The sequence below is a fragment of the Tamandua tetradactyla genome, chromosome 22, assembly GCF_023851605.1.
Source record: "Tamandua tetradactyla isolate mTamTet1 chromosome 22, mTamTet1.pri, whole genome shotgun sequence".
In the NCBI taxonomy this organism is placed as follows: Eukaryota; Metazoa; Chordata; class Mammalia; order Pilosa; family Myrmecophagidae; genus Tamandua; species Tamandua tetradactyla.
Window position 1 is genome coordinate 13,474,757 of NC_135348.1, and position 12,600 is coordinate 13,487,356.

Consider the following 12,600-nt stretch of genomic DNA (forward strand, 5'->3'; position numbering starts at 1 on the left):
CTGTATCATTGTATTGATATTTCTTTTAATCTCCAGTGTCTCGGAAAAGCTAGAAGGAAAAACCTAAAATTGTGGAACTATAATCCATACCAAACTCTGAAATCTGTTCTAAAACTGCTCATTAAATGTACTTTGAAGTGTATTGCTTTTTTGTATATATGCTATATTTTGCAATAAAAGAAGGTATGATATGCTTCTGTATAAAATCATCACAACTACTAGAAACAGTTCAAACCACTCATTACATTAAAAGGAAATAAGTAGTTAAACCCTTGCAAATAAATGAGAGCATATTTTATATTGGAATTAAAGAAAAAATGATACAATTTAAAATATTTCTACAAATTTCATAATCCACAATCTATTTTCTGTAAGGATCAATTTTTTTTTGTTCTATACTTTTTATATTCCTTCTTAATTCTATCTTTCCAAGTCAACTCCAAATTAATTAAGCAAATAATAAATACACTAATGAATAATTCTGAATGTAAAATGGCTAATAAATCTTTTCATACCCAGTGTTCATTAAGCATCATTCTCTTAAAAAAAAACAACATTCTAATTAGACATTAAAATAGTGCCACAAATAATCCAATAATTTCACTCACCACCTTTCCTGGTAAAAAACATACTATTACACTGAAATGTTTTCAGTGTTTTATGAAATTGAAAATATTAAGAAGAAAATAAGGCATAATTCATCAAATACATTTATATCTATTGTTCAATTTTTGTTTAGTTCGTGAGGAAGTTCCTAAAACTAACTTAAATAATTTGAAGACATTTTAATTTAAATGTATGCATTCTTGGAATTCCTAGGGGAACATTTAAATAAATTTCTAAATCTGCCCTCTTTGATATAGTAGTCACTAGATACATATGGCTTTTTAATTTGAATTAATTAAAACTAATTAAAATATTTGCTTCCTCACTCATACTGGTCACATTCTAAGTGCTCATTAGGCCCCTGAAGCTAGTGGCTACTGTAATGGACAAAGATATCGAACATTTCAACCATCAAAAAAAGTTCTACTGATTAGCACATGTTTGGTCCTCTGTCTCTCTCCATCATTCTGATGTGATTTTCCATGTTTAGGTAACTGATAAGCAAATTAACTGCCTCATACTATTAACCTTAAACATTTGATACTGAACTGGCAATTTAGCAATTACACTTTATTTTTTTCTCTAGATCTATTATTTAAGTTGGGTTAAATATTTCAGGTTACTGCTCTAACCCAAGGAACACCAGTCTTTATACACTCAAATGTTTGCCTAATTTAATTATTTACATTAATACTATAGAACCCTTTTGCCCTTGGCTGTGGCTCCAAGCCTTCCCCGTAATGATAAACATGAGGACTCACGTCGGTGGCAGTCCATCAGCGTGGACTCAGGCACCTTAAATCGCAGGGAGCCTCCTGTGCCAGGAAGTCGTCCACCCACTTTCAGCAACTCTCTTGCTCCAAATCCTTCCACACCAATCATATCAAAAACTGTCAAGTTATTCCTGCAGTGAAAAGACATAGAAATAAGAAGACTTTACAAACTCATGAGACATCAACAGTCTTAATAAGCAAATAAAGTTTTAAAACAGAAAATGAATTTAAGTAGAATGGTATCTCTGACCATCTCAGAGAATAAAGGTGTGTCCACATGGAAACTGTCAAGGCTGGAAAAGTCAAAGCAAGCTGCCCACAGCAAAGATGTGCGAGTGACTGTGATCACTCTTCAAACATGGACCAAGAACGTAAACCCACTGTTTCCTGATAACCAGCCAACAGGGTGATGGCTAGACATCCAACAGGGTAAGAATCTTAAGAAATTAATTGGGGGAGAGGAGGGCCAAGACAGCAGCTTAGCGAGGTGTGGGATTTAGTTCATCCTCCAGAGTAGCTAATAAATAGCCAGGAACAGTACAGAACAACTGCTGGGGCCACATCAGTGACCGGACACACAGTGTCCACCAGTATGGACCAGCTGGACAGCTGCAAGCCCACCCAGAACCGTGAGTCCCCCAAGCCGCGGCGGCCAGTGCCCCACCCCACAGGCTACTTCCCAGAGGGGAAAGGAAAGAAAGTTTACCAGTAACGGGGGCTGAGGGCAACCAAACTCCAATTGTAGAATTAACAAATTCTGAATACTAAAAATAGGCCCCCAGCTCAGCTGAACCTCAAGTAGAGGTCGCTGGTTTTTGCCCCAGCACAGAGGGGTCAGTGCTGATGGAAAAAGGAAAAAAAACAAAAACAAAAACAGAGGTTTTTTGGATTTGAAAGGTCTGGGCCCTGAAGGAAAGGAGGGGACACACAGGACCTGGAGATACACAGAGCAACATACAAACTTAAGCTCTTAATTGACAAACCCAAGGAGCAGGGGTCTTGCTCTGAAAAGCATTTTTCTCTTTCATTTTGGTGGCTGTGTTTCTATGGCTTGACTGCTGTTTGGATACAGCTGTACCACTCCACAGGCTCTACTGCCCAAGGCATAGGCAGAATTAAGCTTGTCTGAGTGTTTATCTGGAGCCTGTGCCTTCCCCAGGAGGGGGAAGAGCCCAGCTCAGGTGGAATCCCTCCCTCAAGGAGTTCAGACCCCAGGGTCTGGAAAAGTGATGCGATTAAAACCAGACTACAACCTCTCCTCTGTCACCACCACACCCCAGCAGGGAGAGTATGCTGAAGTTAAAGGTACCGCATCACCTTATCCTGGCAGGACCTGCAGGCAGACAAGAGCCAAATACTGGGCAGGATAAGAAAAACAGAGAGCCCAGAGGCTTCATAGGAAAGTTTTACAATCTGCTGGGTCTCACCCTCAGGGAAAACTGATGCAGGTGACTCTTTCCTCCTGACAGGAGGCACAGTTGGTCTGGGAAAATCTGGCTGGAGTCTATAATACCTAAGTAGTCCCTCCTAAGGGGGAAAAAGGCACCATACAGGCAGGGCAAGAAACAAGAAAACAAGAAGTGAAAAATTCTGATTTGTTAAAAAAAACCTAAGCTTAGAGGTCCAGAATAAGCTGAACCGAGTGTCAAAGAACAGATGGACAACAAAGTCAGTCAGCAAGAAAATCCTGGGCAAAAAAAGTGAAACGATCTCCAGAATAAACTAATTAGGTAATTAAATGCCTAGACACCAGCAAAAAATAACGAATCATATCAGGAAAATTGAAGACACGGCCCAGTCAAAGGAAAAAAACCAACAATTCAAATGAGATACAGGAGTTGAAACAATTAATTCAGAATGTTCAAACAGACATGGAAAACTTCACCAAAAATCAAATCAATGAATTAAGGGAGGATATAAAGAAGGCAAGGAATGAACAAAAAGAAGAAATCCAAAGTCTGAAAAAACAAATCACAGAACTTATGGGAATGAAAGGCACAGTAGAAGAGATGAAAAAAACAATGGAAACCTAAAATGTCAGATTTCAAGAGGCAGAAGATAGGATTAGTGAACTGGAGGACAGGACATCTGAAATTCAATAAGCAAAAGACAATATAGGGAAAAGAATGGAAAAATATGAGCAGGGACTCAGGGAATTGAATGACAACATGAAGCGCACAAATATACGTGTTGTGGGTGTCTCAGAAGGAGAAAAGAAGGGAAAAGGAGAAAAACTAATGGAGGAAATGATCACTGAAAATTTCCCTACTCTTACGAAAGACTTAAAATTACAGAGCCAAGAAATGCAGCGCACCCCAAACAGAATTGATCCAAATAGACCTACTCCAAAGCACTTACTAATTAGAATGTCAGATGTCAAAGAGAAAGAGAGAATCTTGAGAGCAGCAAGAGAAAAACAATCCATTACATCAAGGGAAACCAATAAGACTATGAGTAGATTTATCAGCAGAAACCATGGAGGCAAGAAGACAGTGGGATGATATATTTAAATTACTAAAAGAGAAAAACTGCCAACCAAGAATTCTATATCCAGCAAAACTGTCCTTCAAAATGAGGGGGAAATTAAAACATTTACAGACAAAAATTTGCTGAGAGAATTTCTGACCAAGAGAGACCAGCTCTGCAAGAAATAGTAAAGGGAGTACTAGAGACAGATAAGAAAAAACAGGAGAGAGAGGTACAGAGAAGAATATAGAAATGAAGACTATCAGTAAAGGTAAAAAGAACAAAAATTAGATATGACATATAAAATCCCAAAAGGCAAAATGGTAGAAGAAAGTACTGTCCATACAGTAATAACACTAATGATTAAACTCCCCAATCAGACATAGACTGGAAGAATGGATTAAAAACAGGACCCATCTATATGTTGTCTACAGGAAACTCATCTTAGACCCAAGGATAAACATAGGTTGAAAACGAAAGGATGGGAAGACATTCCATGCAAATACCAATAAGAAAAGAGCAGGAGTAGCTATACTAATATTCAACAAATTAGACTTCAAATGTAAAACAGTTAAAAGAGACAAAGAAGGACACTATGTATTAATAAAAGGAAAAATTCAATAGGAAGACATAAAATCATAAATATCTGTGCATTGAGCCAGAATGCTCCAAAATACATGAGGCAAACACTGAAAGCACTGTAAAGAGAAATAGACACATCTATCATAAAAGTTGGAGACTTCAATTCCCCACTCTATCAATGGACAGAACATCTAGACAGACATCAACAAAGAAACAGAGAATTTGAATATTACAATAAATGAGCTAGATTTAACAGACATATATAGAATAATACACCCCACAACAGCAGGATATACCTTTTTCTCAAGTGTTCATGGATCATTCTCAAGGACAGACCATATGCTGGGTCACAAAGCAAGTCTCAATAAATTTAAAAAGATTGAAATCATACAGAACACATTCTCAGATCATAAAGGAATGAAGTTGGAAATCAATAATAGGCAGAGTGCCAGAAAACTCACAAATGCATGGAGGCTCAACAACACATTCTTAAACAACCAATGGGTTAAGGAAGAAATTACAAGAGAAATCAGTAAATATCTCTAGGCAAATGAAAATGAAAAGACAACACATCAAAATTTATGGGATGCAGCAAAGGCAGTGCTAAGAGGGAAATTTATTGCCCTAAATGCCTATATCAAAAAGAAGAAAGAGCAAAAATGGAGGAATTAAACATCCACTTGGAAGAACTAAAGAAAGAACAGCAAACTAACCACAAAGCAAGCAAAAGGAAAGAAATAATGAAGATTAGAGCAGAAATAAATAAAACTGAGAACATGAAAACTATCAAGAAAATCAGAAAAACCAGAAATTGGTTCTTTGAGAAAATCAGGAAGATTGATGGACCCTTAGTGAGATTGACAAAAAGAAAGGCAAGGATGCAAATAAATAAAATCAGAAATGGAAGAGGAGACATGACCACTGATCCCACAAAAATAAAGGAAGTAATGAGATGATACTATGAACAACTTTATGTTAATATATTCGACAATGTAGATGAAATGGACAACTTCTTAGAAAGGCATGAACAACTAACGGTGACTCAAGAAGACATAGACGACCTCAACAAACCAATCACAAGTAAAGAAATTGAATCAGTCATTAAGAAGCTCCCCAAAAAGAAAAGCCCAGGACCAGACGGCTTCACTGTGAATTCTACCAAACATTCTAGTACGAAACCTGCTCAAATGCTTCAAAAAAACTGAAGAGGAGGGAAAGCTACCTAACTCATTCTATGAAGACAACCAAAGCCAGACAAAGATACTATGAAAAAAGAAAACTACAGATCAATCTCTCTTATGAATATAGATGCGAAAATCCTCAACAAAATTTCTGCAAATCGAATCCAGCAGCATATTAAAAGAATTATACACCATGACCAAGTAGGATTCATCCCAGGTATGCAAGGATGGTTCAACATAAGAACATCAATTATGTAACACACCATATCAACAAATCAAAGCAGAAAAACCACATGATCATCTCGATTGACGGAGAAAAGGCATGTGACAAAATGCAGCTTTCCTATTGAAAATGCTTCAAAGGATAAGAATAGAATGGAACTTCCTCAACATGATAAAGGGAATACATGAAAACCCCTCAGCTAACATCATCCTCAATGAGGAAAAATTGAAAACTTTCCCCCTAAGATCAGGAACAAGACAAGGATGTCCACCATCACCATTGTTATTCAACATTGTATGGGAAATTCTAGTCAGAGCAATCACACAAGAAAAAGAAATACAAGGCATCAAAATTGGAAAGGAAGAAGTAAAACTCTCACTGTTTGCAGATGATATGATACTATATGTTGAAAACCCTGAAAAATCCACAGCAAAACTACTAGAGCTAATAAATGAGTACAGCAAAGAGGCAGGTTACAAGATCAACACCCAAAAATCTGTAGTATTTCTACACACTAGTAATGAACAACCTGAGGGGGAAATCATAAAAAAAAAATCCATTTACAATTGCAACTAAAAGAATAAAGTATTTAGGAATAAATTTAACTAAAGAAACCAAAGACCAATACAGAGAAAACTATAAGAAACTGTTAAAGAAATCACAGAAGACCTAAATAAATGGAAGGGCATACCATGTTCATGGATTGGAAGATTAAATATAGTTAAGACGTCAATTCTTACTTTTCAGAAACAGAAAAACAAATAACCAAATTTATCTGGAAGGGCAGGGTGCCACAAATACTGCTAAAAGTACCCTTAGAAAGAAAAATGAAGTTGGAGGTCTCATGCTATCTGACTTTAAGGCTTATTACGAAGCTACAGTGGTCAAAACAGCATGGTACTGGCATAAAGACAGATATACTGACCAACGGAATCAAATACAGTATTCAGATATAGACCCTCTCATCTCTGGACAATTGACCTTTGATAAGGCAGTCAAGCCAACTCACCTGGGACAGAACAGTCTCTTCAATAAATGGTGCCTACAGAACTGGATACCCACATGCAGAAGAATGAAGGAGGATCCGTAGCTCACATCCTACACAAAAATTAACTCAAAATGGATCAAAGACCTAAACATTAGATCTCAGACCATAAAACTGTTAGAAGAAAATGTAGCGAAGTATCTTATAAATCTTATAATAAGAGGGGGTTTCCTAGACCTTACACTCAAAGCATGAGCACTGAAGAAAGAAAGAAATGGGCACTCTTCAAAATTAAACACTTTTGTTCATTAAAGAACTTCGTCAAGAAAGTAAAAAGATAGCCTACACAATGGGAGACAATATCTGGAAATGATATATCAGATAAAGGTCTAGTACCCAGAATATATAAAAGACAGACAACCTAATTACAAAATGGGCAAAAGACTTGAACAGACACTTCTCAGAAGAGGAAATACAAATGGCCAAAAGGCACATAAACACATGCCCAACTTCCCTGGCTATTAGGGGAATGCAAATAAAAACAACAATGAGATAACATCTCACACCCACCACAATAGCCATTATCAATAAAACAGAAAACAACAAGTGCTGGAGAGGATGTGGAGAAACAGGCACACTTTCCACTGTTGGTGGGAATGTCAAATGTTACAATCATTGTGGAAGGCAGTTTGGCGGTTCCTCAGGAAGCTAAGTATAGAACTGCCATATGACCCTGCAATACCATTGCTAGGTATCTACTCAGAGGATGTGAGGGCAAAGACACAATGGACATTTCCAACCAATGTTTATAGCAGCATTATTTACAATTGCCAAGAGATGGAAACAGCCCAATTGCCCATCAACAGACAAGTGGCTAAACAAGCTATGGTATATACATATGATGGGATATTATGCAGCTGTAAGACAGAATAAAGTTGTGAAGTACGTAACAACAATGACGGACCTTAAGGACATTATGCTGAGTGAGATTAGCCAAAAACAAAAGGACAAATACTGTATGGTCTCACTGATATGAACTAACATTAATGAATGAACTTGGATAATTTCAATTAAGACCAGAGACCATCAGGAGATAGAAATAAGGGTAACTGGAACTGAAGGGATACAGATTGTGCAACAGGATTGTAAAAATTCAGAAATGGATAACACAATACTACCTAACTGTAATGCATAATGTTAGCACACTGAAGGAACCTGAATGTGAGAATGATAGAGGTAGGAGGGCTGGGGGCACAAATGAAATCAAATAATAAAGACTGAGATATTACAATCTAGGAATGCCTAGAGTATAATGACAGTGACTAAATGTACAAATTTAAAAATGTTTTGCATAAGGAAGAACAATGGAATGTCAATAATGCAGGGTGTTGAAAACAGATGGTAACTAACATTTTAAAACTTTAACTTATGTGTGAGACTAAAGCAAAAAATGTTTATTAGTACAAAATTTACATTTTGACTAGTGCATTTCCTAATATTACTTATGTGGACAGCTTAACTGAACACCATAAGTACATGGAACCTTGAGTAGGACATGAGGTTTTGTAGGTTTGTCCAGAGTGATGCCTCGATAAATCCAAGAAGGATTTGAACAGTGAATAAAAAAGTATTTGCAAAGTCCCCTTTGGGGAATGGTGAGAAAGGGGGAAAATTCAACTTCCCCAAATGGAGAATTCTTGATATTCTCACAAGCAGTGGGGACCACCAAAGCAATAGGCTGAGCCCCCAAATTGGTGTCTATTCATATGAAACTTAACCCCGCAAAGGATAGGCTAAGCCAACTTAAAATTAGGACTCAGAGTCCCCCCCAGAGAAGCTGTTCCGTTGCTCAGATGTGGCCTCTCTCTCTCAGCCAACATGATAAGCAAACTCACCACCCTTCCCCTGTCTACGTGGGACATGACTCCCAGGGGTGTGGACTTTCCTGGCAATGTGGGACAGAAATCCCAGAATGAGCCGGGACTCAGCACCAAGGGACTGAGAAAACCTTCTCTACCGAAAAGGGGAAGAGAGAAATGAGACAAAATAAAGCGCCAATGGCTGAGAGATTCCAAACAGAGTCGAGAGTTCATCCTGGAGGTTATTCTTACACATTAAATAGATATCACCGTTTTAGTTAAGGCATAATAGAGAGGCTGGAGGGAACCGCCTAAAAATGTAGAGCTATGTTCCAGGAGACATCTTTCTTGGAAGATGATTTAGCTTTTGCAATGTGACTGTGTGATTATGAAAACCTTGTGTTTGATACTTCTTTTATCTATCTTATGGACAGGTGAGTAAAACATATGGATTAAAAATAAATGAATAGTAGGGGGAACAAATGTTAAAATAAATTTAGTAGATTGAAATGCTAGTGATCAATGAAAAAGAGAGGGGTAAGGAGTATGGCATGCATGAATTTTTTTCCTGTTTTCTTTTTATTTCTTTTTCTGAAGTGATGCAAATGTTCTAAGAAATTATCATGATGATGAATATACAACTATGTGATGAAAAAAAAAAGAATGTTCATATTGTAAAAAAAAAAAAAGAAAAAGAAATGAATAGGGGGCCACAGAGTACCACTAAGAAAGATTTAAATAAATTGATAAAAATGGTTTCCAAGGTGAATGAAAGGGTTTTCATAGTAATTGTGGCCATAAGAAATTCTGTCTTAGGAATGATTCTAAAAAGCAAAACTCTGTTTCTTTTGAATCAAAGAATTTAAAATACCAGCCAAGAAATGGCATATACATAGTCTAGTTCTTATTAACATAGAAAACAAACCAAAAGCTCATTCAAACTAGCTTTTGCCTTTTCCTTAATTGAATCATGATTCCTACGACTAAAAAAGTGGATATGATGTTGAAATGACATGCTGGGCTGAAAAGCAGTCATCATTAATGTATACAACACAGAAGAAGAGACAGAATTCATTTTATCTTTCTAATTATGCAAAATATACTGAAATATCCTTTCATCTTCATCTAAAGTATTAAAACACCTTTACTGAATCCCTTAAAAGACTTTAGACAATTGATATTGTTTACAGAAAAACATCGGGTGTCTTATCAATATAGAAACCATCAAAACTAAATTAGCTATTATAAAACATTCAGACTTTATTTTCAAGTCTGCGATATCTTAACCTGGGATGAAGTAAAGATTTTCTCTGCGCTTCCTAAAACCTCAGCTCTTCTATGAAGAATGCTTCAAAATGAGACACATTATAGTGAATAAGCCATTAGGAAGTCTGAGTTAAAATGCTTAAGAGGACAAACTTATTTATTTCGAGTAGCATTCACTTGTGGAAGAACAAATGCTTATATATTAAAGAAGTCCAGAATAAGAGACTCTTTGCCAGTTGCTCTGATACCAGAAAGGCTCTAAAAATTACGAAAATATCATTTATTAAAAACTATGTTTTAGACTTTTCTCCAGTACAGAGGCATCAACACAGATTTGAGTTTACTGTAAAGTTTTGAAAGAAGTTCCTCAATAAAGACAAAGAAAATTTCAGAATGCAAAAACATTTATCTGCTTAAATCAGTTAGCAATAACTATAATTTAAAAAGAAGAGAAACAAGTAAAAAATACCATCGGGTCCAAAGAAGCACTTTTTCCATTGTCCTTTGGGGTTAGGAGAAATCCAAGAGCAAGTGAGAGATATGAGAGGGGTGGAAGTTCAAACCACTGCAGAGTGAAAATGTTTATAGCAGGATTTCAATTATTTTTCTAAGTTAAGGACAAAGAAATAGGTGGTGTGTGTTGTGCCTTTTGTGACAGCAACAGAGGAGATGCTTTGTGAAATGTACTACCCCTGTGATTAATGAACACACTTTCCTATTGTACAAGGGAGGAAACTGAGGCACAGGAAGATTACGTGATGAGTCTTAAGCATTAACTATTCGCCAGAGAGATAGGTATTCTTGAGAAAGACATTAGGACAGATGAGTGAACAAGGAAGAAATATTCTTGATGGAGACATACCTACCGGATTAGTATAAGTGATGTTACTTTTCCATAGTCAGTTGGTGTGAAAACTACACCAACCCTTTTCATTTCTAACGGCTGCAAATGTAAGTGGAGGATGCCAAACCTGGATTCCTCAGAAGGCACACCCTGCAAATTATTAATAAACATAATTTTAAAATCCTGTAAAGCAAGCTTCCATGTCCATTAAGTACAACTTAGACTACAAAAATGATTACCTTTCTTTTAATGTCCAGATTTGACCCAATTCCCCCAATCAACCTGTTGAGCTTGTTTTTCCTTAAGGTTGATACCATCAAACAATTTCCAGTCATTGCTGAGAAGTTACAGCAGAGGTCCTGACAGGGATACCGAAACAATTTACCCCAACTTAGGAGTTGGGGCTATAACTAGCCTTCGATGTAAAGGTGCCTCTGACTGTAAAACCTCAATTACAAAATAGACCAAACAGCCTCTGCCTGAACGTGGCAGGGATCTACCAAAACCATCCATGCACTGCTGGACACCTTAAGTTCTCCTAATATGGAATTTAAGTTTAAACAGAAATCATCTTAGTGTCTCCAGTCAGAAGAGAGAACTTTATTTATGAACATGTGCCTTTATACTTCACAAGGTTTCTGTAACTTTCTCTGAATAAATCTATGCTCTAAATTTAATAGTAAAGATTTAATTTCTTATCATTGTGGTAAATAGACTTTTCCCTCTTCTGCTTTTCCTAGCTTCCTGTCACTAAAACAATTTATTAATTTCTTAGAGCTGTTAACTATATAATCTGCATGGTAATATTTCACTTTCCTATGCTTTCAATTTAGAAATTCATCGCTTGATCATTGTTAGCATTTCCCATGCTATATAAAAGAAGAAAGGTGCTGATATTTGATTTATTTTTTACTAAAATTATAAACTTCATGAAGGGAGAAACTCTGCTTATATATATAAAATGTTCATCCTGAAGAAAAAGCTGGTGGCTTTTGGTATTAAAATTTTAATAATAGCATCATTTATTAAGTAGTTATTATATGCCACACAATGGCATAAATAAGGTATATAAAATGACTGCCCAAAGACTTAAGAATTGTAGAGAATGCTTTTATAGATGAGGATTATTTCACAGAAACTGGGTAGTCCCCTAAAACCACAAACCAATTTAGTAATACTAGAGCAGGTCTTTTAAAAATGTGTTTGCTTTTACCTTACCTTGCCCTAAAAAGAATTTCAGGGGCTCAGAAATTTTCAGAAATTCAGGGTTTCAAGTTTTATTCTTTTTTGTTATAGCTCTCCTCCAACTGTTATTTCTTCATTCATGCAAATCTAAGTCATCAAATTAAAACAATTTGCAACCAATTAAAACTGACTCCTAGTGCATTAGTTAATTGGGAAAATCTGCTATGTATACGTAATACCTGAGAACAGAAATAAGAGAGCCACATAATGTATGCAAAGATACTTTAAAATATAAATCAGTGAAGCCCATATACTTATGCATCCAGTTTGTCAGCATTCTTTTTCCCAGTAAAGATGACATCCTACCTGGTAAGGGCAAGCCTGGGTGAGCTGAAATTCACCAGTTGTAAAATTAATCATCTGCATATCAGCACCAAACCTATAAAAAAAGAAACAGGTGATTAAAATTGTATTCAAAACTGTCAATGAAGAAAAAACATAAGTGTGTGCATGTATATAAATTTATATACATGTGAGCACACACTTCATCTCATCCTGTCAGTATATGTAGCCCTGCAACATACCTGGCACATTGTAAGGGCTCGATAAATAATATTGAATGAATGACTT

The 12,600-nt window shown here is 36.3% G+C and overlaps 1 protein-coding gene across 3 annotated transcripts in view; it reads right to left on the minus strand.

Annotated features, from left to right (window-relative positions):
• The window catches only part of TMEM131L (transmembrane 131 like), a 168,259-nt gene that overhangs the window by 41,341 nt on the left and 114,318 nt on the right, over positions 1–12,600 (minus strand). For all 3 annotated transcript variants that reach the window (XM_077139755.1, XM_077139756.1, XM_077139754.1), the window contains exons 19-21: positions 12,337–12,409; positions 10,808–10,935; positions 1,368–1,510 (exon numbers count right to left, since the gene is read on the minus strand). In XM_077139755.1, the coding sequence (XP_076995870.1) occupies positions 1,368–1,510; positions 10,808–10,935; positions 12,337–12,409 (344 nt within the window). The remainder of the gene's footprint in view (positions 1–1,367; positions 1,511–10,807; positions 10,936–12,336; positions 12,410–12,600) is intronic.